This window comes from Dryobates pubescens, chromosome 1 (assembly GCF_014839835.1).
Source record: "Dryobates pubescens isolate bDryPub1 chromosome 1, bDryPub1.pri, whole genome shotgun sequence".
Taxonomy (NCBI): domain Eukaryota; kingdom Metazoa; phylum Chordata; class Aves; order Piciformes; family Picidae; genus Dryobates; species Dryobates pubescens.
Window position 1 is genome coordinate 386,820 of NC_071612.1, and position 25,793 is coordinate 412,612.

At 58.3% G+C, this 25,793-nt stretch overlaps 1 protein-coding gene across 1 annotated transcript in view; it reads left to right on the forward strand.

Moving 5' to 3' along the window:
- Positions 1–25,793, forward strand: part of PLXND1 (plexin D1) — a 68,304-nt gene that overhangs the window by 16,306 nt on the left and 26,205 nt on the right. Inside the window, exons 2-19 of the mRNA XM_054179818.1 lie at positions 863–1,039; positions 3,591–3,722; positions 5,373–5,473; positions 6,115–6,244; positions 7,341–7,515; positions 8,941–9,049; positions 9,916–10,029; positions 12,407–12,506; positions 14,068–14,157; positions 14,769–14,862; positions 16,472–16,635; positions 18,017–18,168; positions 18,327–18,426; positions 20,682–20,821; positions 21,463–21,630; positions 23,562–23,652; positions 23,784–24,059; positions 24,849–24,998. Coding sequence (XP_054035793.1) covers positions 863–1,039; positions 3,591–3,722; positions 5,373–5,473; positions 6,115–6,244; positions 7,341–7,515; positions 8,941–9,049; positions 9,916–10,029; positions 12,407–12,506; positions 14,068–14,157; positions 14,769–14,862; positions 16,472–16,635; positions 18,017–18,168; positions 18,327–18,426; positions 20,682–20,821; positions 21,463–21,630; positions 23,562–23,652; positions 23,784–24,059; positions 24,849–24,998 — 2,463 coding nt within the window. The remainder of the gene's footprint in view (positions 1–862; positions 1,040–3,590; positions 3,723–5,372; positions 5,474–6,114; positions 6,245–7,340; positions 7,516–8,940; positions 9,050–9,915; positions 10,030–12,406; positions 12,507–14,067; positions 14,158–14,768; positions 14,863–16,471; positions 16,636–18,016; positions 18,169–18,326; positions 18,427–20,681; positions 20,822–21,462; positions 21,631–23,561; positions 23,653–23,783; positions 24,060–24,848; positions 24,999–25,793) is intronic.

Sequence of the window (25,793 nt, forward strand, 5' to 3'; positions counted from 1 at the left end):
TCCCATCCCATCCCATCCCATCCCAGTGGAAATTTTGCTGTTGACTGCAGCAGCAGCAAGATCAGAGCCAGGATTTACAGTCCTGAGAGGTGCCAGCAAGCTTCCCCCTACCCCCTTGGCTCTGTTCTCAGTTCCTTCCTCACTTGCACAGAAATGATATTTTGAGCTCTTCTGTTGGAGAAACCTTTTGCTTCCCCTCTCGTTTGAGCAGGAAGGTGCTGGGGATGGCTGTGGGTTTGCACCACCCCAGCTGTGTGTGGCTCCCTCTAGGGCTGCCCCAAGCTCTGATCCCAAGGCCGACCTGAGCGCAGCACTGACCCGCGGGCAGGGGAGCCTGGCACAGCACTGGAGTGGGTGAGGGACTAGAGCCACCACCTCTGCAAGGGAGGGCTTCTCTGCAGGGGGCAAAGAAACCTCCTCTGTGTTGCAGCCCCCTCCAGCGACTGCTTTGGTGAGAGATGGGGGCATGGAGCTCCCTTGTCCCCTTTCACTGTCACACCAGACTTCTGTGCCAAGGTGAGGGTGCTGCTGTACTAAATGACTGGAGGCTGCCCTCCTGGGATGCCCTGCACTGACTGCATCTGGCAGCCATCCTGGTGCTGCCCTGATCCTGCCCATCCCCTGGGCAAGGGCAGAGCTCCTCTGACACAGCCTGGTCTGGCTTTGGTGGTGAGGCTGGGTCTGGCAAGCACAGAGGCGGCTCTGGCACAGCCCTTTGCTCCAATACCAGCCAGGTGCATTTTCCCATCCCTTGACTCCATAGTGAGGAGTCCGGCGAGGCCGATGGGGCTTTGTGCAGGCCCATGCCAGGGGTGGTCCCGTGGTGTGTGCTGCAGCCCCTGACAGCCAGGTCTCTCCGCAGCTGCAGCCGGAGCAGCTGGACTGTGGAGCTGCACATCTCCAGCACCCGCTGGCCATCGTCAACCCTGTCACTGCCACTCCCATCTTCACCTACAGTGGCCTGACTGCTGTGGCTGTGGCCAGCATCAACAACTACACCGTGGTGTTCCTGGGCACTGCCAGCGGAGGACTCCTCAAGGCAAGTGGGGCCCAGCAGCTTGGGCATGGGGAGCCAGGGTGGGCCACGGGGAGGGCAGTGGTGCTTCCCTATGCCACACCTCTGTGGCACAGGAACCTTGTGCTGCTAATGCTATTGCACAGCTTCTAATTGTTAACAGCTCTTCTAAAAGCTCTCCCAGCTGATGGCTTTGGAAGGCTCCGTGTAGGCAGTGGAGTCACCAAGAGCAGGTGTGAGCCCCTGCCCCTGAGCGGATGGATGTTGTATGTGATGTGCCAAGGGCAGCATAGGGCCACACAGTGCCCTGGCTCCAGAGATGAGATGCAAGGCTAAGTATCAGTAAGCTCAGCACTTGGAGTCTGCCAAAGAAGGTTTTGGTTCCAGCCAGCCATTTGTTTGGTGCACTTAGCATCAAAGGTCCAGAGAGGAGAGGGGAAAGGAGCCCTGGAGCAGAGCCTGAGCTGATAGCTGCTTAGTCTCAGCCTGGGGCAAGTGGAGCATGGTGTGGGATGTTAGATCCAAATGTTTGGAGAGAAGAAAACTCATCCAAGCTCTTCCTTTCCATCCAGGTGCTCCTGGCAAAAAGGTGGGAATGCTCACAAAGGAGCTCACTGCTTTGATTTTTGCCCGTGGGGCAGGTAACAGGGGAGGGTGGGAGGGAGCTGGCAGGGCAGGCAGATGCCACACGCAGCGCAGCACTGTTCACACAGCAGCAACAGCTCTGCTGCCCTTATCACCCCACAGAAAGCAGCCTTATCTGCTGCTGCTCCATTAGGGAGAGGCTCCTGGCTGCCCTTGGCTGGGATAATTTGCTCAGATAGCTCTAATCTAATTCTGCAACACAGCTGCATAACCAGAAGCCCTCTTACCTTCAGGGCTCCTTGTTACTTGGCACGGGATACAAGACACTGCGTGAGCTATCGTTCGGATGTGCTGCCTGAGAAAAGACAGCAAAGGGGCAGAAAGAGCCTTGTCCAGCTCCTGCCAGCAGCAGTTATGGCTGCCAGGGGCACCTACAGGAAATTGATCAGATGGGGCACTTCAGGAGGGCTGCTATCAATACCATGGCCAGCAGTCATTAGGGCTAAACCAGCACATGGGGAGCAGTGTCCGTGGCAGGGTGTGCCAGGGTGCGGTGCCTTCAGAGGACACTGTGCTGGGAAGCTCTGTTCTGGCCAGTCCCCACATGTCAGGTCTGGAAGTCCATAGACAAGGTGCTGTGGAGAGGTACCCAGAACTTTAGCCCTCTGCTCTCAGCGGCACCAGTGCAGCACATCCTCCAGGGAGAGGACTGGCAGTCTCTGCCCCTCTGCCTTGCTGTGGTGGCTCTTCTGGGGGGCCACAGCTCATGAGGGTCCAGGGAAGGAGCCTGCATGGTGAAAGTGTGGGGTGAATGAGCCCCAGAGGCAGCTGGACCTTGGGACAGGTGCCCAGAAACAGCTGAGCATAGAGCACATCCCAGGAAGAAAGGAGAGCTGAAGAGGAGACTGTCAGGTTTCAGCTCATGGATGCCTTGGGTGATCTCAGGGAAGTGATTTCATACTGGGTACCCAGCTTTGGGATGGGCATGATGAGGACCCTTTCTCTGCACAGCAGCTTGCACATGGTTCTTAGAGAGAACCCCTCTGCTTTGAGCTTCTGCTATCTCACTAGAACATGTCTGTGCTGCTCTAGTATAAGAATTAATTAATCTTATGTTAATTAATTAATCCAGACTTTAGAGAGCAGAGGCATGCTTGGTCCTCACAATGATTGCCATCCCCTGCTAGCAGGGAGGTAGGAATTTTCCTCTCTCCCCCTCTGTTTTAAGCTGAAAAGTGACTGTCAGGAGGAATTGTGTGGCCCTGTTGTTATTTCCTCTCAGCAATGCCACATCTAATTTGCTGAGTTAAGTCAAATGCCAAGACATTCTGAGATGTGAAGGGCAGGCTGGCGCCTGGCAGCCTCTGCCAGCACTGTGGGCACTGCAGCTGGTGGCTCAGGGGACAAGGTAGGCTTTGGCCCTCCCGCAGCAGCTGCCTTGGTCTCCTGGAGTTAGCCCTGAGAAAAGCTGCTTTTGGCCAGGAGTGACAGCAGCTATTTTCCAGCTATGCAGGGAGCAGGGGGTGGCAATGTTGTAAGAGCCCTGGTGCTGGTCTCTGCTGGTTTTCATTAGGCTCTGTAGAGAGAGCCTCTCTGTAGCAGCAGGCTCCAGTGTGCTGGGGCTGAAGGTCGCTGCCTTGTTGTGGGGTGCTGTGGGAGCTGCACTGTGGTGGCTGCCTGGAAGCAGCTGTGCAGGAGGCACAGCCTGAGACCAGAGGTTTTCCAGGCACCTTCTCAAAGAGTGTTTTGAACAGAGGGACCCTGGGTTGTTTGGCATGGAGCAGGGCTTCTGGCCACTGCTTTCTGGGCCCCCTTCCTCTTGGCACAGGGCTGGCTTACCAGTGCAGTTCTGTGTGTGCAGTGATTTACAGCACTTGGAAATGGGGAGCACTGTCAGGTGCCACTTGGGTGCTTGTTTATAACCAAGAAGAACAGATCATCTTCCCAGTGTGTCTGGAAGATGCTCTCAGTGAGTTTCTTCTCACTGCAGATTAATCTGGACAGTAACATGAAGGTTATCAGCAGGAGATCCATTTCTGTGGCTTACGGGGAGCCTGTCCACCCCATCATGCAGTTCGACCCTTCTGATTCCTCCTATCTCTATCTGATGACCTCCTATCAGGTGAGTTCTCCAGTCTTCAGCACGAGGGTCCAGCCAGCATCCTGCTTTCTCCAGTGCTCAGCACCAAGCTGGCAGCGGGGAGGGACAATCACATTTGCTTTAATGGGCAGAGCCTGGAAGTTCAGAGCTTTGGCCAGGGTGTCAAAGGGCTTTCCAGGGGGGTACCTGTGTCTGCCCACTCTCCTGCATGGGATGGGAGTCACACTGACCAGACCAGCTTGCCAGGCTTTGTGGTGGCCAGGTAAGAGGAGGAGTGAAGGCTATCAACCCCTTCCCAGGTATGGGAGGGCAGACATTAGCAGAGCTTGTTCCTGTACAGAGCCCTCAAACCTGCAGGCTTTATGGAGGCTTTTGGGAGATCCTGCAGACCAAAGTCTGTCTGTCAGGGGTGATCCCTGGGGAGGTTTCTGGCTGGCAGGAGGGCTGGCTGGGGAGCAGGAATGCTGCAGCAGGTGGAAGCAGACGGCTCCGGCTCCGGCAAGTGAGCAGGGGAGGAAGATGAGAGCTGAGCGCTCCAGGCGCTGGGGTTTGTCCTGAGTTGCATTTGGATCTGTCAAAACAGATGCACAACCACAAATGTTCTGTGGTGCATTTGCATTTTCCAAGCCCCCCTTCCCTGCAGACTGGTCATTACCATTTCACAGACCCTGCCGGGTGCCTCTTCAGCAATGTTCCAGGCTCTCGGCTCCGGGGCTGGACCCTGCACCTCATTTGGGCTTCATCAGCCCCCCAGCACAGCACTTGTGTGGCTCCCCTCTGTCTGGTTCTTTTCCAATAAACCAGATGAATTAGTTTTCCTTTGGTGGAATTGACACCTGGGGAAGCTCCTTGGAGCTCAGAGGGATTGGGGGTGCTGAGCACTGCAGGGCTGGGGAGCTGTGGGCAAAGCAGGATCAGAACAAGGGGGCCATGGTCTGAGATGCACTTGTTTGGTGGGAGCTCAGGGCTCTCAGCACCTCATGCTGTCAGTCCCTGCAGTACCAAAGGACTCACTTTTCCTTCCCAAACGTTTAGAAATTGAGGGAGGAAAAGGCAGAAGGTGACACATGCTTTCCCTCCAGCTGCTCCAGCGCCTCGAGTCCCCAGAGGTGCTTTGGTTTCCTCACCGGCTGAGGTTTGCAGAGTGCTGCTGCTCTCTGCTCACTGCAAACAGCCAGACAGCATTCAGCAGTGTCTGGGAAGGAGCTTTCTGCAGCTCTGTGAGAGCTTTTCACAGAGAGGGACAAGCTGTGAAGCCATCTCCATCTGGAGGGTCAGGAAGGTGCAGTGTCACTCTGCATGGCCTGGCCATCAGGCACCCATTGTGAGGTGCTGGCTGCAGAGGAGCAGCACTACTGTGAACCCTGTGGGGTGACACGATGGTGGCAGCAAGCCCCATTCCTTGGGCATCCTCCCATGCCTTGGGCACACAGGCTGGGGTGGACTCTGCTGGGAGCAGTATGCAGCTGCCCATCCCTTGGTGGGCTCTGAGTGATGTGGGGTGGAGGACAGCAGGGCCAGGGCCTGCCCCTTCTTGTCCTTCCCCTAAGGCTTGGTCCATGTTGATGGGTACAGCAGCCCAAGATGCTGGTGGCCAGCTCCAGGTGGCTATGCCAGGCAGGTGGTGCAGTGTGGTGGGGCAGGTGGCACAGGGGTGCTGTTGTTGTGCAGATGGCACGGGTGAAGGTGGCTGCCTGCAACCAGTACTCGACGTGCACGGAGTGCCTGGCCGCTGCGGATGCCTACTGCGGGTGGTGCACCATGGAGACCAGGTAGGCCTGGCTGTGTCCCCGGGCACTTTGGCCCTCATGCCCAGCCAAGGATTTCCTCACAGTCACACTCTGCCCCTGCTCTTTGTCCATCCCTTGCAAAATCTGTGCTTTTAAAAACAATTGCATCTGGTCTCAGAGGGCTGGGATGTTCCTCAGAGCCAGGATTTAACTGTAGCTGTGTTGTTAGGCTGCAGTCAGCTGCCAGTGCAGAGAATATCTTGCAGGCATCCAACCATGGGACCAAGAGAGCCAACACCCTCTTGAAGGCCATCTTTTGCCCTTGCAGTTATGAGTGGGAGACAATCAGCACTCCAAAAGAGATGTTCAGAATTGGACTCCACGTTTGCCAATCGAAGAAGTCAGGCAAAGTGCTACCTCTGCCTCTTCAGTTCTGGGTTCAGCCTGGTCTCTCTCTTGCCTTACCTGGACTCCCAGTGCCCTGTTGATGCTGGGGACACTATGTGCTCATGTGGTGGCAACCAGACACTTTAAATAGAGCAGCAAAGCTTTGGGCTTAGCTGCAGGGGTAGAGAGGGATGTAGGCACAGGATGCCCTCAGGATCTCCTCTCGCAGGGAAGCCAACATTTTATCCCTTGTTTTACCAACAAGCAACAGCCACTTGCTCCCCTGCCCATTGCAGGTGTTCTCTGCAGCATGAGTGCGCAAACTTCACAGGGGCCAACTTCTGGGCGAGTGCAAGTGAAGGAGTGCAGCAGTGCCCTTCCATGACCATCCTGGAGCCGGAGATCAACATCGACAAGGAGAACCCGGTGCGTGCGGGCGAGCGCCAGCGCAGCCCCAGCCGCGGGGCCGGTGCCAGCTCCGGGCTGGGCAGTACCTGCGGCTTGGGTGGGGGTCACGGGGTGCTGAGCTCTGCCATAGGCCACCGAGTCAGGCCGAGGTTCTCAAAGGCAGTTTGAGGTGATGTCTGGTGCCCTGGCAGCCTGCAGGACACCAGCTGCTGGGCCTGTGCTCAAACAGGGCTGCTGAAGCTGCTACAGCAAACACGCTGCAGAGATCTGCAGAGCGGCCAAACAAGATCAGCTGCAGGCAGCTGAATTGCTTTCTGGATTTGCATTGTTGCTATTTTTAACAGCATTTTAATGATATTTTAAGTGTTCTCGTTACAAGACCTTCCCCCAGTGGCAAACATCTCTCTGCGCTGAAGTTCTGGACCAGCCCTGGGATGAGGAAATTGATCACAAACTGGCAGTGGCTGGGGCAGAGCCCAGACCAGAGCTGAGGGAGGGATCCCATGGGACCCCAGCACGGCTCTGGCTCCATGTCTGCTACCTGTGGGCTGTGGTCCCCAAGAGGGGCTCACAAGCTGCACATTTTCCTGGGTCACCCTCCTCAAGGTGCTCTCTGCCTGCAGAACTCCAGGCCCTTCCCCTAGGGGCTGGTGGCAGCTCAGCCCTTGTACTGCTGCTGGATGCTGGTCAGTGGCTGGTCCCTGCCAGCTTGGCACTTTGTCACTGGTCCCTGGTACAGGCTGGTGCAAGCCAAAGGGTTCAGGCACTCAGAAGCAGGGGTAGGTTTTATTCTGCTCTTCTCCTGCTCCTCTCTGGTGGAACAAACAGAGCTTGTGCTGCCTTTGAGTCCTGCATCCCCCAGGTGCTTGAAGGCAGGCTCCACGCAGCCCAAGGCTGAGTTTTCCTGCCACATCCAGCTGCTGGAGCTGGTGGTGACTGAGATCTCGCTACTGAAGCAAGATTTTGTGTGCAGGTGGCTTCAGAGTTCAGAGTGCATGCAAGGAAAGAGCCTGGCAGCCATGGGCTGGATTTGGAGCCAGCAGCCTGTAACAACTTGTGAATGCCAACCAGGATTTTCTGTGATGGTCACAGAGTCATTTTTCTGTCCACTTAGGCCCTGATCATACAAATAAATGGGACGATCCCAGACCTGAACGGGACAGACATCTCCTGTGACTATGGAAACAACATCCAGACAGTGGCCAGAGTGGCTGGAGATGATGTGACCCAGTTCATCTACTGCAGCCTGCTCCCCCGGGAGGCATACCCTGCGTTCCCAGAGCACCAGGGTGTGTAGAGGAGGGCAGGCTCCCTTCCTTCGTGGGCTCATGTGTCGTGGGCTTCCCTCCTTTTCCCAGCCACAGACAAATACACACAGGGACAAAATGGCACAAGCTGCTTCTCTTCTCCAGAGCATGTGACATCCCAGCATAGGAACTCCACATCCCAACACAAGCTGACACGCTCTCAGATCTATCTGGTTTTGTTTTGAACATCAGAACTCAGAGGCCAGTTTGTGTACTTACTAAGATTTATCTGATTAGAGCTTCTGTGTCAGTGAGTGCTGAACCAAACTGCTTTAGCCCTGGCTATTTCCAGTGGCTTTTGCTTAATTGCCCTCCTGGACACACACTGCCCTTCAGCAGAGCTCCTGCAGCAAGAGCAAGTGTAGGTACCTATAGGCAGCTCAACACTCTCAGCCCCCTTTATGCAGCCCTGAGGCAGGCTGAGGCCATCCTCAGGTGGTACCAAAGGGGATGTCCATCCTGAGGCTGGGTGGAGCTGCATTGCTGGAGGTGATGAGCAGCTGCAGATCCAGTTGGCATCACCCAAGCCTCGATGGCCGTGCTGAGCAGCTCTTGCAGTGCCTGCATGGCAGGGGAGGCAGCCCCATTGTATGGCTCCTTATGAGGAGCTCTTTGCTTCATTCCAGACTTGAGTGCTGGCTCAGCTTTCATCTTTCGAGCCTGGAGTGAATGCTCTATTGAAGATGACTTCAGTGGGAGAAGACTTAGGCAGTCCTTTTGAAAGTCCCACTTTCCATAGGCGAGTTCATAAGGCTGCATTGTTTTCCCCCCAGCTATCCAGAGAATGGGAGATCATTAACTGCTCTGCATTGTTGGGTGCAGCAGAGTCCTGACCAATTTCTGGAACCCAGAGCGCTGATTTATTGTCCATGCTCTGAAAGAGGCATTGTCTCCTGTCCCTGCTGCTTCGGTGGCAGAATTGCAAAGAACAAAAATATTAAGCAAATTTCTGGGGGGAGGGGGCGTTAGGCTGGCCTGTTACAGAGCCAGCAAGGGGCTTGGCACTCTGCTCTGCGGGTTTGCTGTCATGGGGACCGCGAGCAGCGTTTCAAAACACCGTAGCGAACGTGCTGTAATTACCGCGGGGGTTAACTACCGTTTAGCACCGGCTGCAAGTAAAGACAGTAATTAACTCTGCTAATTAACACGTGCAAACAGGCTGGGATTCTCTGCTGAAAGTCGCAGTGTTCTCTTCTGGTGGGGGTGATGGAGAGCTTGGAGTTAAGAGGGAGGAGCTGAGAGTCAGAGGGCAAAAGAGGAATGGTCCAGGCTCTGAAATGCAACTTGGAGGGAGCCCTGGAGAGAAGCAGCCAGATTTAGCCCCTGCCTTCCCAAGGGGCTGCCTTGTCTTTAAGTGTGAGCGAGAGGCTCTTGCAACCCAATATGCTCTTGGCTTGCATCTCCCAGACCACGTGGTGGTGGAGGCTGCTCTCCGGGTCAACAGCAGGAACATCATCCAGGCCAGTTTCACCATCTACGATTGCAAAAGAACCGGGAACGTCTCCCCGAGGAGAGCGTGAGTGACCCCGCGGGGCGGGCAGCAGGGCCACCCCTCTGGGCAGGGCCCCCCTGCTGGCCGGGCAGCAGATGGGGCAGTCCGCGGCTGGGAGGGTGCCCCCGCGTTCCTGCGGGGCTCCCGGGGAGCACAGTTCCCTTTGCCAGCGGGATGGGGCCCGGGCAGGGCTTGGCAGGAGCAAGGGAGCTGCACTGCCAGGGATCCACGAGGGAGGGTCCTCGGGTGGCTCGAACCATCTGGCCGTGCTGGGTTTCTTTAGTCATGAAAAATATTTGGTAGAAGCTCATTCTGTTAACCCTTAGGTGCCAGTGCCCGCCTCGCCAGCCTTCCCAGGGGGTCTGCCAGGCCAGGAGGGAGTGAGGGATGTATGCCCTTGACTCTCTGCCCCTCTCAGCCTTGGGTGGGAGCAGCTGGGTACCCCTCACCAGCGTGGTGGGATGGGCACAAGGGGTCTGGTGCCACCCATGGAAATTCATCCACCTTTCAGGAGCAAAACGTGGCCCTGACCCAGGGAGCTCCATGCCCTGTCCACCACCTCTGTCAGAGAGACAATGAGGGGAAGAGCCTCGGGCGGGCAGAGTGCTTTCTGCTGAGCAGAGGAGGGTGGCTTCAGGTCTGCTGGAGCCTGGAGCCAGGCAGTGGCACAGCAGGTGGTGATGCCCCAGAGCTGCCTTGGAGCGGAACAGGGGGTGATGGGCTCTGCCCACATCCCCCTGCAGCTCCCAGGGAGAGGAAAGCCCAGCTCCTGCTGTGGGTTTTTCTGGGCATCATTAATCACAACAGGTGAAGGTCAATGGCATAGCTGGGGTTTGGCTCCCCTGAGCAGCTGGAGATCTGCTTTTCTCACTGCCCCTTTGCCATTCCAGGTGCACCAGCTGCCTCTCAACCAGGTGGAAGTGCCACTGGTGCCCCTCCACCTACACCTGTGTCTCCAACTCCTCGCAGTGTGATGATGTGCTGCAGATGAAGGTAAGCTCAAAGTTTGCTGTTTTGGGAGACCTTCCCGTGCTGTGCTTCATTTCCCTGGGATGGAGGCAGACGGCCTGGGTTTGACAGCACTACCCCAATAAGCTGCAGCCGTGCCAGGACTGGAGGCATACGTGTGTGAGGACTACCCCAGTGCCCTCTGCAGGTTCCATCCCTTGGCAGTTCTTCCCCTCTCTGCTCTTCCGCATCTGGGGCTGCCTGGGTGTGGGTGGCACCGCTAAGGCACCGGAGCTTCGCAGTCGGCCTGGCAGTGGGGTTGCTGTGGCATGGTAATGGCTTGCTGGAGCACCACGGGCAGGGCTTGGCTGAAGGACACAGTCTCCCCTTTCTAAATTACAGCTTCAATAACCTGCAGGCTCAGAGTGTTGCTGCTTCTGAAATTTAAATGGAAGTTAATTTAAATGAAATTGGCTTTTTAGCAATCAATCTGCTGCAGATCCACGCCAGGCTCTTACCCTGCAAATGGAACATCCCTCCGGCGCCCTGCTCTCAGCTCCTCCAGCGTTCCTCTGCTCAGGGCTAGCAGGAGCTTGGCCCCGTGTCAGCCACCCCACCCTCGCCCGGGGCTGGCCCTGCCCTCTGCTGAGGCGGTGGGCAGCTGCACGTGCAGGGCACCATGTCTAGTGGGAAACCCTGGGAAGGCTTTCTCATGCCTGCTGGGGAGCAGCAGCTCCCAAAGCCGGCCAGGGTTGCCCTGTGGCAGGGATAGCTGCACCCGTCCTGCCCTAGGGGTACCTCCTCTCTCCTGCTCCGGAGGCACAGCTGGCTTGGGTACATCCCTGTTTTCTCTCTGCCTTTCTCAGCCCTTCCTGCTGATTCAGGGAACTGCCTGCAGGACGAGGTGCTCCGTAGCCCTGGAAACACGGTGCCTGGTCCTGCAGCCTGCTGCTGGTAAACAAGCCCTGGCCGCACCTGAAGCGGCTCCGCCGGGAAGCCGGCGGCGCCGGCGCCATCCGCAGCATCTTAAACACGCAGCCCTCTGCCCTGCTGCAGACAGGGCTGAGGAGCCCCGCGCCCAGCCCTGACGCAAGGACACACCAGGCACAGGAGCTGTGCCTTGAATTGTTAGTTGTAGCCCTGCTGGATTTCCTTTAACTCTTCTGACTCCCCTGGAAGAAGCTTGGCACTAAAATCTCTCTCTAGGGCTTTGCTTTGTGGTTTTGCTTCTCTTCTCTCTGGTCTTTAATCCCATGTTTGGGTGGCACCAGCTGTGCTGTGTGTCCTCCTCTGCTAAACTGGTGCTGGCAGACAGCATAGCAAGGTTTGAGGAGAGCAGGATATAGCCCCCCATGCTCACAGCCTGCCCAGCACTGGGGATGTGTCCTGCTGGGCCTGGTGGTGCTGGGAGGGCAGGTTCTGCCTCCTCAGAGGAGCAGCTGAGCTGCCGTGGGGTAACCTTTAATGCAGGAAGGAAATCTTGCCTGCTGCAAATTGTTCTGCATAATGGACCAAATATTTAGTTGTCTTTCACCCTGATGGCTGCACTGTCAAAGGCATCATTAATCTGGGTGTACCCCGGGGCAGTGGAGAATGTGGCTCCATTTTTGCTGTCGTTGTGCAACATGATTTACATCTGGAGGGAGAACAGGATGGGTCTGTCATACAGCCTTGCATTCTGAGTCAGCTCCAGTACCCAAGCCATCAATTTGCAGTGAGAACAAAAGCAGGGGGACAGATGACCTTTGGAATTCGCTTTTCAGTTTCATTTGGGCCTTTGGTTTCAGCTGCCCAGCTGCTCCTGCCCTCACCCAAGCCCCTGTGGCTCCTGCAGCGCTGTGCCCTGTGCACGTGTGGGCACAGGCAGGCACCCCCCTGTGCCTCCCAGGTGACCCCTGCAAGGGGTCACGCTGCCAGGTTTGCTGCTGGGGCTGCAGAGCCCTCTTTCAGCGTCACTCTGGTCCCATTTACCAGTATTAAAGTGGTGAGGGAGCTGCTGGGGTGGCAGCCCAGCAGGGTGTGCAGTACCTGTTACCCAGCACACAAGCAGTGAAGTGCAGCCAGGGCCAGGAGGTGCTGGAGGAACTGGGCAGGAGCAAGAGGGAGTTCCTGCTGTGCTCCAGATTCCTGCCTTTGCCAGCTCGTGCTTGTGGACAAGCCCTCCTGGAAGCCTGGCTCCTGTGCTGTGGCTGTCTTGACAGCTAGTGGAGGTGTGGGTTCTGAGGCTGGCCGTGCTGGGCTGGGCTTAAGCCTGCCTTGCGGGAGGAAGGCTGCTGGTGGCACGGCCGCTCTGTGTGGCACGGTGCCCTTTCGATAGCTCACGGTCTGTGCGGTCTGACTTCACAGATGCAGGGAAGTGACCCTGGCAAGGGTCCTTACCTCTTCATGTAGGAAACTCAGCTAACTGCTCCCCTTTGGTACCTAACAGAACAGAGCTGACTGCCCACGGATCGTGGCTGCCCCCCTGGAGCCGATGCCCACCGGAGTGTCTCGGGACATTAGGATCTCTCTGGCTCAGGCAACCTTCTCCGAGGTGAGGGAGCTGCTGGGGGGGGCTGTGCCAAGCCTCGGCAGCGGGCGGCGGGGCTGCTGCCAGCTTGTGCCAGCAGCTGACGTTGCTGTGTGAGCAGAAGGTGTTGATGGGAAGCAGTTGGATGGCAAGCAGGGTGCCATGGCAAAGCCAGGAGATGCCATTCGTGTCCAGGCATTCTCCGGAGAGCTCCTGCCGTTAGTGACAGGCTTTGTGCCTCGGGTGGAGCAGGGGGATTTATACACTTGTGAAACTGCAGTGAAATGTTTGGGGGAAACAGAGTTCCCAGTGGCCCTGGGGGTGTTTTCCCCACTGCAGAGCGTGCTGGTGTCCCAGCACCATGTGCCAGCCCAACCCCACCAACTTTCTCTTGGCATGGGAGCTGAGGGCAGCTCCACTCTCTGGCAGGATCTGGCCTCTCTGCAGCAGGATGTGCCCTCTGCAATTAGCAGAACAGGGCGAGAAACCCTTCCTGTGTGGCGGCTGGAGGTGTCTGAAGAGGAAGCAGCTCCACAAGCAGCTCCATAGGAAACGAAGTCAGCAAGGAAGGGGCTGAGGCTGCCACTCCCAGGGCAGCTGTAGGGGCTCTGTCAGCCCCACTTCCCCCTCATCACCATCGGGAGACCATCTCAGGGTGCTGGGCAGGATTCCTTCTCCTTTCCTCTTGGTGGGAGCTCGAAGCAACAGAGACATGCCCCAGCAGCTTGGGCTGCTGCAGGGACAGTGTCTGGGTGGTGGACAAAGGGGCAGGGTCTGGGGCCAGCCTGCTGGGCAGGAGCTGCCTGGGCATGAGCAATGCTCTGCAGAAGATTCCAGGTTCCCTCTCAGGGTTGTGTGTGTCTGCTGAGCCAGCAGCTGGCTGCCAGGAGCCTGGCATTTTCTTTCATGTGCTATCAGATCTGTTGGTTTTCAAAGGGTAGTTAGACCTCAGCAGTGCTGGAGCATCAACATGCTTGGAGATAGGCTTCTTGCTGGCAGATGAGGGCACAGCAGTAACCCAGGACAGGAGATCATCCTTCTGTTATCAGGGAAGCAGCACAGAGAAGCAGCCTTTGAAGATGCTCGCGGCTGGGCCCTCATCTGAAGCAGAGATTGGCTGTGTGCATTTGGGAGGAGGAGGAGGGTGGCTCTGAGTAAGCCCCACGCAGGGACTGGCTTGGTCTGGTTTGGGCAAGGCAGCTTGGGACCACCTCGGCTCTTGGTCTCCATTGCAGCCTGATCTGGGGACAGCCCAGCCCAGAGCACCCTGGTGCCTGCTGGTGGGGATGCAGGAGTGTGGCTGGGTCCAGCACATCCCCAGCTCCAGAGCAGCTGCCCCACACTTGGTCACCACAGGCTGGGACTGGACTCCACAGCACTGCTCAGCCCGCAGCAGTTTTATCTCTAGGTGTGCACCAGAGCACCGTTAATTAGGTGTTAATTAGATAGCCTTCTGCTCTCCTGCTTGGCTTGGACAGCAGCGTCGGGGCTGTGGCTGCTGCCGTGTCAGTCATGGAGCCCTGCCCCGGGTGGCTGCAGCCCTGCCCCGGGTGGCTGCAGCCCTGCCCCTCTCTCTCCTGCCCAGGACACAGCTCTGCAGTGCCACTTCGGGCCGGACAGGACGTTTGAAGCCCGCTGGGTGAACTCTTCTGCCGTGGAGTGCCTGAATGTGGTGGTGAGTTGGGGCTGAGGCTGCCAGCCCTGCTGCCCCCGCGGCATGGGGCAGCTCTGGGGGCAAGGGAGGGTCTTGCTTCCTACCCCCCACCCAGCACTGGGACACCACCTCCCCTCCTTCTCCATCCTTCCACTTCCAGCTGACAGCCCCAAATCTCCCCTTGGCCAAGAGCTCTGCATCCTGGCTCTGTGGGAGTCTGCAGGGCCCAGCCCCACTCCCCTGGGCTTTGGGAGGGAGCTGCTTGTTTACCTTTCTGAGCAGAGGAGTTCAGCTCAGGCAAGAGCATTGGCCACCTTTCCATGCTGCTATTTCTGGAGCTTTTATTCTGAGCTAGCAACCAGCCTGAGAAAATGCTCAGAGGCTCACCAAAGCATGCTGGAGGGCAAACTGCACCTCTGAAATGTGCCACACATTTGAGCTTCCACTGGTGGGACATGGTGAGGAGAGGCCCTTCCCCATCACGTCGCTCTGGCCCTGATGACACAGACTGGCCACTCTGGCCACTCTGCTCAGAGCAGCCTCAGGAGGGATGTTAATCCATGGAGGGTGTGTGGAACCTCCTGTTTCACTGGATGTCCTCAGCTTTTGTGTGTTTGGTTTTCTGTGCACAGCTCCACACACCAGAGAAGAGCCATCTCTTCCCAGTGAACCTCCAGCTGAAGGACAGCCCAGACAGATTTATCGACAGCCCGGAGACAATGACAGGTCTGAGCTGAAAACATTTTTATTCTGCTCTCATCTGGTCAGCTTGAATGGCTCTAAAATCCTGGCAAAGTTGGTGGGTTCAGGAGAGACACCATGGCTCAGCTGGGCTCAGCGTGGCTGTCTCCTCAGGCACACGCACAAAGTGTGCCCAGGGACCAGCCAGACACCCTGCAGCCAAGGCCTTTGGAGGGCAGCTGTGACCGGCAGGGACACTGACACCGTCAGCCACTGACCCAGGATAAAAAGGTCTCCCTGTGGTAAATCCCAGGGTCTGCAGGAGGCTTATCTGGCAGAGCATTCCAGGCTGGAGAAACTGCCTTGGAAACAGCATGGGCATGCTGAGGGGGAAGCTGCTGAGAGGGGCAGGAGAGCTGAGCCAAGGCCAGGTTGATGTCCAGGAGAAGGCTCTTGGTTGTCAGTGTGGATGCTGCTGGGAGCAGAGGTGACAGTGGAAGGAGCAGGGTGGGATCCCCGCTCTTCCTCACAGAGCTCACTCACACAGACCCTGTGTGCTGCAGCCTGAACCTGTCAGAATATTTTGAACTCCCATGGGGTGCTGGGCTGCTCTGGCTCCTCTTGCCTTGAGCAGAGCAGGCACCCTCAGAGAGGCTGGTGGCCACTCATGGCTGTGTGCATCTTTTATACCATCACCAGTGGAGTTACTCTTATTAGTGATGATGATGTCAGTGTTTATTAGCTTATTAAACTGCATAGGCCATTGAAGGGTCCCAGCTCTCTCATGTGGGGTGGAAAACCAACCAGTGTAGTTCACTGGGTGGGCTCCAGATGAGGAGAAAGAAGCTCAGAGTTTGTGGAGAGCAGGAGGAAGCCCCTGGTGCGATGATGCTGCGTGGGCACAGGCAGACCACCGAGGGCCCAGGGATTCAGTAGCTGCTTCCCAAGCACCTTGAGATCCTCCTGTGAGCAGAAGTGCAAAATGTGACTGTGGCTGTTTAATGTTCTCCTGCACAGTGTTCCCTGGGGATCAGGGTGTGAAAGCAGCATTTCCTCAGCCTCCCTGGTGTTTGTCTCAGCAGATCCCACACTCCAGCAGCAGAAGTCTTTAGGCTGGAGAGGAAATGTAACCCAGGGCTCCCAGGCTGGGAGCAGTGCAGGAATACGGTGTGGGAGCTGAGCTGAGTGCAGGCGAAGTCAGTGAGATGGACTCGTGGTCAGCAGGGAGCAGGGGAAGGAAGGCAGCTGTAAGCTGTGTCCCTGTGGAGGCCACACCATTGCTCTGCTAACAGGCTGGAGCCAGCCTTGCCAAGCAGCTTCCCATGTGGATATGGAGAGCTGGGCACATGCAGCACAAATTGACCAAAGCTTCAGAGTTTGGGTGTTTGTTTCTCAGGGGGAAGAAAAAGGGAAAGAAAGTGCTAAATTACACTGCAGTGAGAACGAGCACCCAGGCCTGCTGGGAAGCACTCAGGGTGGCAGCTGGGCACTGCCCTGCTGCATGCATAAGCTGCTCTGCTCCCCCCTGGCTGCGAGGGGTGCTTGGATCAGTGGAGGGTGGGGACAGCAGGGCTGTGTGACTGCCTCAGGCTGCCCAAAGCTGTGAGAGCCTCGGGCCGGCAGCTGACCCTTTCTGCTGTCTCTGGTGCTGCAGTGGAGGTGTACAACTGCGCGACCGGCAGCGCCGACTGCTCCCAGTGCCTGGGCAGGGAGGACCTGGGGCACCGCTGCCTCTGGAGTGAGAGCAGCTCCAGCTGCAGGCTGCACACTGAGGCCTCCCCTGCCTCTGACGTCTGCCCCGCTCCCGAGATTCGGAAGGTAAGACCCAACCCAGCGTGAAGGGTGGCAGATGGTGCCAGGGCTGTAGCTGCCAGGGCTGAAGCTGGCCGTGCTGCCAGGGCCAAGGCTGGCCATGCTGCCAGGGCTGTAGCTGGCTGTGCTGCCTTTGCCTGAGGGCAGGGGAGGCACCCAAGTTGCTCTGGCACAGGGTAGGGTCAAGACCAGGGCTGAATCACCGATTGGTTTCCCGTGCTGTTGAGTCACATTATGCCAAGCACATCTTGTTAGTGCTGAGGTCTGCTCCTCTGGGTGTCAGTGGAACAGCCAACAGCAGCAGAGTCAGCATGCCCCAGGGTGCCTGGGGTTGGGAACACTGAGGCAGATTTGTAGGGTGGGCTGAAGGATCCTCACCAGGAACAGCACTGAATGGAGCAGAGCTGGAAGGTGGCTGTGGGCCCTGCCTGGGAGGTGAGCCCTGAGCTGCTGCACCTGGGAGAGGGAGAGGCACCTGCTGGCATTGTGCATCTGGAAATGAGTTTGGTTTAAGTTGCAGTCAAATGAGTGTTTGTGGGGGGCACTGGGATCTGGGGCTCTGCTTAGAGGTGTAGGGCACAAGCCAACAAGTGTGACCCTGACAGTCAGCAGTGCAAGGGTAAGAGAAGCCTTAAGAGGAGCTCCCTAGGAAAGGAGAAGCTGGAGAGGCAAACCAGAGAATGTGAGCGTGGAAGTCAGCAGGGCTGGGGGGTTCTGTTCATTTCCACTGCATGCAGCAGTAGCTGCTCAAAAGTCTGGGTGCCGTAGCGGAGGGGTGGCAGAGCCCCCATCACCTGCCCCTTCCCTCCCATCCCTGTGGCAGAGGGGTGCTCACCCTGAGCCTGTTGTCCCCCAGCACACACCAAGTGTTATCAGCACCAGCACGTAATGGAAGGAAACCACAGCTGAGGCTGCAGAGCCTGGCAGGGCTGTTGTTATTTCCCTAGCAAGTAACTCCAAGTTGCCTGGAGTCATGCCAGCAAAGAAGCCCTCAGACCCTCCTGGAGGGAGGTGAAGGAGAGCACTGAGCATGCTGGTGGGTCCTGGCCAGCTTGGCTGGCTGGCACTCTGGGCACGATGTGCTGTTTGTGTGCCACTGCAGAGGGCAGAGAGCCCTTTCTGAACTGGAGCACGCTGGCATCCCTGCTCCATTCAAAGCTGTAGTGTGGAGGGAGCGATGCTTCACCCCAGATGTGTTTGCAGCTGGAGCGGTCCCTGACCAAACCCTGGTACCAGATTTGGTGATGGCTTCTTGTTTGTGAAGCCACAGCACAGAGGATGGTGGTGGGCATGCCGTGGGGGCACCAGAATCACAGCCATGGGCTCAGGGTGTGAAGGAGAGAAACTTGCTGGCGGTTCTCCTCTGACCTTGCCCTTGGTACCACAGATCGAGCCGCTGCGTGGGCCCCTGGAGGGGGGCACCCTGCTGACCATCCGCGGGAGGAACCTGGGCCGGCGCTTCAGCGACGCGGCGGGCGCCGTGCGGATCGGGGCCGTGCCCTGCGTGCCGCTGCCGCACCGATACATCGTGTCCGAGGCGTGAGTGCGGCGGGGCCCCGCTCCCCGCCCGCCCCCCGGCCCCGCTGCTCACCCGCTTCCTTCCACCGGGCGCAGCGGCAGGAGCAGGCAGCTGCGAGCTGTGCCCTGCTGCTCCCCAGGGGGTGGGTGCCCACCAGCCTCCCCTTTGCCATCCACAGGATTGTGTGCCAGACCGGGGAGGCTCCGGAGGCCTTCTCAGATGTGGTGACGGTGAACATGAGCCGGGAGGGGAGGTCCCGGGAGCGGTTCTCCTATGTGGTGAGTAGCTGCCTCCCGGCTCTCCCTGTGCCGGTTCTCACCCTGACGTTCCCTGCACCCCTTCAAACAGACCTGCAGCCCCTGTGGCCCCAGCTGCCTTAGGAAGTGGCTCTACAACACAGAGTGTCAGGGTCCCCGAGGAGCAGCTGGTGTTGCCCCCTCACACCTGCTTACCTGAGCCAGCTCTGGCAAGCCCAGGATGCCAGCCAGGGTGTTGTCAGGCGCAGCCTTGCTCTGTGCCAGCCCTGGCTGTGGTTTGTCCTCACCCTGGCTGTTTCCCCTGCTACAGAAAGGAGCTCATTTTCCTTGCCCCTCTTCTACTAAAGTGCTGTTAAAACCTCTGAGATTTTCTGAGGCTCGCAAGGTCTCTTTGTGCTCTTGAGTTCCCTGCCCTGGACTCTCAGAGTTTAGAGCTGCTACTCCATGCTGCAGAGATTGTCTTAGCTTTTGCATGGGAATAATGTGCAGGGATTAGACTTGAGCTAGCCCTGTGTCATTAGAGAGAGAAAAGCCCTTTATGGTTTTGCTGAGCCCCCTCACAAAGATAACTTTCATCTCTATAAACCTGAAGAAATCTTCTGTTTCTTACCCTTCCCACAAGCACCCTCGGCCCCGGCCGGGTGCTGCTCACGGGCAGTGCCAGGTGCCCAGGGCGGGTTTGGGGGGGTCTGGCATCTTGCTGTCAGGATATGTGTGCTGACAAAGAAGAGCAGGACACACAGAGTGGGAAGGGGGTGGGCAGCTCCTTCAGTGGCTGTCAGCCCTCTCAGGAATCACCAAAGGGGCCAGCAGTAAACAAAGCAAGAGGGGCAGAAGCCAGGCACAGCTCAAACCAGGCCCACAGCATAGTGCTGGCAGTTCTGGGCAGGCTTAAGGAGAAGGCTGTCCTTCAGGAGCAGGAGAGGAGCCGTTGCTGCTGCAGTGAAAGCTGCCTCCTGTGTCAGCAAAGCCAGGAGAGGAGAGAGTGCCTCGCTCTGCATGTGGCAGGAGTGGAGCTGCACGATGAGTATCTGCTGGTGTTCCACACCATCTGCAAGCTAAGCAATGCCTTTTAGTTTTCTTGATTCTCCTCTCACATATGAGGCATGAAGATGGAGCAGGTCACACCATGCAAGGCTGGGCTTGGTGAGACCTGAGTCTGAGCCCTGGCTAAGGGGAAGAGCTGCAGGGCTTTGGGAAACACAAGTAATCCTCTCAAACTGCCTATCTGAGTGTGGAGGTGAGGGGCCAAGGGCAGGAGACAGCTGCCTGCAGGCTCGCAGGGAGACACAAACGAGCAGGAGGGATGCTGTGGAAATGGACAGAGAGCAGAAACAGTAGAGGGAAGGCTGGGGAGGAGGCAGGCAGCCCAAGGGCAAGGACAGCTGCCCACACCCCTTTGTGTGGCTGGGGCTGACGGGAGCGCACTGGCACCAGCTGCTGTGGGGGTGGGTCTGCAGCTATGGGGCTGAGGGGGCTGCAGCAGCCTGCAGGCTCTGCAGTGGGTGACAGGGCATTGCCCAGTGCCCACTGGGGGCCTGCAGACTCTCATTTGCTCTGCCCTTAGCTCCTGCTCAGTTCAGAGCAGGCTGCCCAGGGCTGTCCTGAGGTGCTGTGTGTGCAGACTTAAGAGCTCAGTGTTGCATTAGTTATCAAAGCCTGAGGCTCAGGGATCTCAGGAAGATTTCCAGGGGCTGCAGATGCAGATAACAGACATGCTGATGACTGCTGAGCATGGCAAGAGGCAGAGCAACTTCCCCTAGTTCCTGTTGCCTCCGGAGAGCCAGCTTTGAGGCTTCCTTAAGAAGGGGTTTGCTATTCAATTATCCAGACCCAGGTGGCTGTTTCCACACATCCCCAGGCCACCATCCAGAGGGGCTTGGCCATTATCTTTGCATGCAGGAGGAAGTACATCAGGAAGGGCAGGAGTGGTGGGAGCTGGAATGAATGAGACATTGCCTTTTGTTGATGGGCCTTGAGCTCCGGACCCTGCACTGGAAATCTCAGGGGACTGATGGGATCCTGAGCTGAAGCTTGGAGTCATGTCTCCTTTATTGCCAGAATTCAGGGGCTGCAGAGCCACAGAGGTTTTATCTGGTCTCACTGGTACCTCTCCCCTTGGTCTGAAACCCTGCTGGCAAAGGATTTTGCTGTGCTGCTGTTCCAGAGCATCCCAGCACTGGATGTTTAAATTTGCTCCAGCAGTCCCCATCTGGAAGTACCCAGATGGGAGTTTGCCAGGCTAGAAAACAGATTCCCCCTTCCCTTGTTTCCAGCTCCCTGTGGTGTACTCCATAGCTCCCCTGAATGGCCCCAGGGCTGGAGGAACCAGGGTGACCATCAGAGGCAGCAGGCTGGACGTTGGCTCCGAGCTCCGCGTCCTCGTCAACACCTCCAAGCAGTGCACTGACCTCAGGTGGGAGTGGGGCTGAGCTGGAGCCAGCCAGGCAGGGTGACTGTGTCCCCTGGGAGACCAGGAAGGGCTGGGTTTGGGTGGGGGGTGCCACTGCATGCTGCTTTGGAGCCAGCATAGCCTCCCTGCCTGCCATCTCCATTTCAGCACCTTGCCAGCCTGGTGTGCCCACAGCAGCCAGGCAGCACTGTGGTGACACAGGCTGAGGCCAGCTGCTCTGGCAAAGTGGCTGCCCTGGGGTGGCTGTGCCCTGGCACTAGCAGCCAGCAGCAAACTGTACGCTCCTCACGCACCGCTGGCAGTGCTGCCAGGCCCTGTGGGTGGTCTGGGAGCAGCACCAAAACCCTGGCAGCGAAGCAGATGTGGGCATCGTTCTCACATCTGCTGGGGGCAGGAGGCACCTGGTGCCAGGCTCCAGGCCTGGTAGCCAGAAGAATCCCCGTGTGTGTGTCCCCATCTTGTCGGTGGGAAGCAGCAGGAGCCTGCCCTTTCCTTCTGGCTGTGTGGGAGATCAGTCTGGCAGCCTGGGGTGGTGCAACCCGGTTGGCAGGCACTTGGCACACGGGCACCAGCGTCTGCCATCTGCCTGGTGTCCGAGGGGCGCCTGGCTCTGGCCGTGCTCTGACCCTGCTGTGCCCACGCAGCCGCAGCGACAGCACCATCAGCTGCACCGTGCCAGCCGCAGAGCTCACCGGCACCGTGCCCGTCTGCGTCCAGTTCGAGAACAGGTCCTGTGCCAGCCACAACATCACCTTCAAGTACGAGAGGAACCCGCTCATATCGGGCATCAGCCCCACCAAGAGCCAGCTCAGGTGAGCTCCCTCCCCCAGCACCCACCCTTGCCTTGGTGGCCTTCGCTGGGCTCAGCCTCTCCGTTCTTGCTGGAGGCAGGAGCGGGCAGAGCTCGCTGGGGTGCCCTGCTGTAGCCTGCTGCAGGCAACCTGAGCTCACCCAGTCGTGCCTTGAGACACCCAGGGGGCAGATCCTGAGCCAGCCCCCCGTCAGGAGCCTCGGGAGTGGCTGAAGCACAGCCAGCAGGCAGGGAGTGGTGTCAGGCCCCCTGCTACACTGCTGACTTCATTCCAGAGCTGACACAAGAGCGTGGGTCAGATCCAGGCTGGTGGGAGAGGGTCCTGCTGTGAGGGAGAGGCCGCCTCAGCTTGCAGACGGGTGCAGAAGGGCACCCACTGCAGAGTGCTCTTGGGGTGCTTTGAGGTACTTGGGGCTGCAGCAGGAGAGGTCTCGCAGGTCAGGACTGCCTGTAGCTCATTACAGGTCAGCCCTGGGAGCGGTACCGTGCAGGCATGCTGGGTGCTTTAGGGAGGTTCAAGAGGGACTCCGTGGGATGCTGAGGATTTGACTGGGCAGGAGCAGTGCTGGAGGATAAGCTGAGAGTTACAGTTGTGGATTTCAGCCTTCCCCGAGGTCACTACGTCCTTTTCAGAGTGTGTTGCCTCTCATTTTGTGTCTCTCCGTGGGGTCTCAGGCTCCTGTTCCTGTGGACCCCATGATGAAATGCCCCTTCCCTCGGCTGTGGAGCCTGCAGACCCCAGGGCTGTGCCCAGTGCCCAGGGTGGGAGCAGCACACTCCAGGTCCAGTCCCTGTGGGAAGACTGATGGCACGGCTGGGCAGTGCCACCTCAGCTCAGGAGCCTGGAGGAGCTGAGGTGGTGCCCAGTGTGGTGCCCAAACGGGCACAGAGGAGGAGTGTCCCTGCCCACAGCCACAGGGGAAGCCCCAGGGTATTTCCTCACCAGCCTGGCCTGGCCTCTTGTGTTGGCAGCAGTGGCTGAGTCTCAGAATGTGGCAGCAGGCTCTGGCTCACCCTCGCTCTGCTCTGTGCTGGAGCAGGGCTGCTGGCCATGAGGGGTCAATAACTTGTGTGAAATCCAGCTGGATCTGATTTGTCTTTCCATGCTGCTGAAACAATCCCTGTGGGCGAGGCTTACAGTGGAGCGCAAGTTGGAAACTCCTCTGCAGATGTGACAGGGTCTTGGCTGGGAGCTTGGATCACAGCTGCATGGTGACATCCACAGAGCCCAGAGAGCCTGACTGCAGCCCTGTGCCCAAAGGGGTCTCCAGGCAGCAGGGTTGGTAGCTCCCTGACAGATAGTCCAGACAGATGGGCTGTGACCAGAGGAAGGCAAACCCAGCACATGGCTGCTGCTCTCCAGCACAGACATGTGGTGCCAGTTCCCCACCCCTTGCTCTGCGTCAGGGCCCTCTCGTTAGTGTTGTTAATTGAGTGCACATTCAGAGCTCTGTGTTCCACATTCCCCAGGCAGCAGATCCAGAACACAAAACAACTTTCAGATTTTCATCTGAATCAGAAGTGTCTGGGAGGTGAGGGACCCCTGCCAGCTTTGAAGAGGTCTCTTCCCTCTCCAGGTCGTCTCTGCAGGTGGCTGTGGGGCAGAGAGATTCTCCTCTGAGGCACTGGTGGCCTGGGCAGCCTGCTGCATGGCACTGGCATGCAGAGGCAGGGTGCCCCTCTGGGAAGCAGGATTAAGCAGGACAGTTTGCTGCTGCTAGAAGAGGCACCCCCATCCCACCACAGCAGCTGCTGCTCCTGCCTCCTTCCCTGATGCCTTGGTAGCAGTGTGGATGCTTGTTGCAAGGAGGACTTTGGCTGTTGGGTTGCATTTTCTGCTCAAAGGAAAAACTCCCTGGGAAAAGAGAGCAGGGAGCTGGCTGCTGTGCTGTCCTCCACAGCCACCCTCTCTCTCTTCCCCTCTCCTCAAAGTGGGGGCAGGATCATCACCCTGGAAGGAAGAGGCTTTGAGCTGGTCCAGAACGTGTCCATGGCTGTCCGTGGCATCGGCAGAGAGCAAACGGTGAGCGTGCCCCTGGGCACGGCCTGGCGCTGCGTGCCCGGCGCTGAGGCCCTCCCTCCAGCCTGAGCTGGCAGCGGGGCTGGCGGGAGCGCTCGGGTGGCAGTGCCTGATGGTCACTCTCCTGCTTTCAGAGCTGTAAGGTTCACAGTGACACCACCATCACCTGCCCCTCTCCAGCCGCCTCCAACGTCACTGCCGGCGGCAAGCCTGCGCCGGTCGACTTCTACCTCAACAGTCGCCGCTACGCCGAGGACCGCCCGGCCCTGGACGAGGAGATGTACCCCGAGGAGGCCCTGCACATCAGCAAGTTCAGCCTGGACTACTATGCTGACCCCCAGTTCTTCACAGCCAAGAAGGAGAAGTGGATCAAGCACCATCCCGGCGAGCCCTTGACTCTGGTTATACATGTAAGGGAGCCACGCATCGACCCTGCTGCGGCCAGGGTCTTGTCTGCTCCCAACTGGAGGCTCTCAGCTTCCAGTACCAGCACAGAGCCTGCCCACCATGCAGGAGAGAGGGGTGGTAAGGATGGGAGAGGCAGGCACAGGCAGTTCTTGCCCAGCCTCCTGCACCTTCATCCCCTCATCAGGAGACAGTGTGACCCAAGGGTGGCCTGTGGGGCTTGATGGCAGAGAGTAGCGTGTGGAGGATGTGACAGCAAGGAGCTCAGTGGGAAGCTGGCCTGGGGTCAGGCAGGTGACAATGGGATGTACTCCTGCAGGAGCAGGTCCTGCATGCAGCTTGGGTGAGGAGGAAGCTGGGGTGCAGTGGCTGAGTGCTGGGACAATGTCAGCGGTGACTCAAAGGCCATTGTTGGCTGCAGGATTTCCTCCTGGGTCCCTGCTCCTCAGCCCCTGCAGGCATCCCCCAACTCTTCCACATCCTTCCCCTTCCCAGGTGGGTGCTTCCCTCCTTATCTGCGGTGTGCAGCCAGGCCAGGTCAAAAGCAGATTGTCCCAGGTCCCATGGGGGGCCTGCCCCTCCTGTCTCCAGTACCGAGAGAGGAATGGGAAGCAGGAGCAGGGGAAGTGGCCTGGCTCTGGGCTTCCTGTGGGGCATGGAAAAATGTGCCTGGTGAGGGAGAGTCCTCCCAGGCCTGCAAAACAGCAGGGAACAGGGAAAGGAAAGCAGGAAAACGGGCTGCCCTTCCGACTGCTGCTCCGGCTCCGACCTCCTGGCTCTGTTTTTGCCACCAGAAAGAGCCTGACAGCCTGGGGCTGGAGAGCAACGAGTACCAGGTGCGCATCGGCCTCGTGTCCTGCGAGATCCAGATCGTGTCGGACAGAGTCATCCACTGCTCCGTCAACGAGTCGCTCAGCACCGCCCACCGCCAGCTGCCCGTCACGGTGCGTCCCGCAGCCCGGCTCCCGCGGGGCACCGGCGCCCTGCTGCCAAGCCCTGCTGGGCACCAGGGGTGCTGGGAAGGTGTCTGGAGTGGTGCCCGGGTGGTCCCTGGTGGGTGATGGGGCATGGAGGGGGCTGTGCTGTGGGCAGCAGCACCTGGCTGCTGAGGTCAGGGCCGGTCAGCTGCTGCAGGCTGGGGGAAGCCCAGGCGTGTGACTGGTGGTCACTTGCAGTCATCTTCCCCCTGCCCCTCATGAGACACCCGCGGGGGATTTCCAGGCAGTTCTCAGCCAGCTGGCCTCTTCTGCCAGCAGCAGAGCTGCAAGCAGGCATGAGACTCCAGCCAAGCAGCATGGAGCCACTGGAGAGGGGTCCCTGCAGGAGTACCTGGGGCTGCAAGGCTTCATCTTGCTTCCCAGGGGCTGCCATGGTATCACTGCCCAGAGCTCCATGCCCAGGGCTGTCCAGTCTCACCTATGCAGCACTCGGCGCTCTGTCACTGCCCTTTGTTCCACAGAGGACTCGACTCACCTGCTCTGCTCACCCTTGGCTTCCCTCATGCCACCACACAGGGCTGGGACTATGGCTCTTGGTAGTTGTGAGAAAACACCTCCATCTCCACGGGCTGCGACCCTGCAGCCCCCTCCCAGGGAGTGGGTGGGGAGGAGGAGGAGGAGTAAGGCTTCAAAGGAGGTTGAGAGGGCTGAGAACTTGTGCTGCCCAGGAGAAAGGCACAGAGCTGCAGCAGCAGTTCAGTGTCAGGGCTGTCCAGCTGGCTGGCTGCAGCCTGCCAGAAG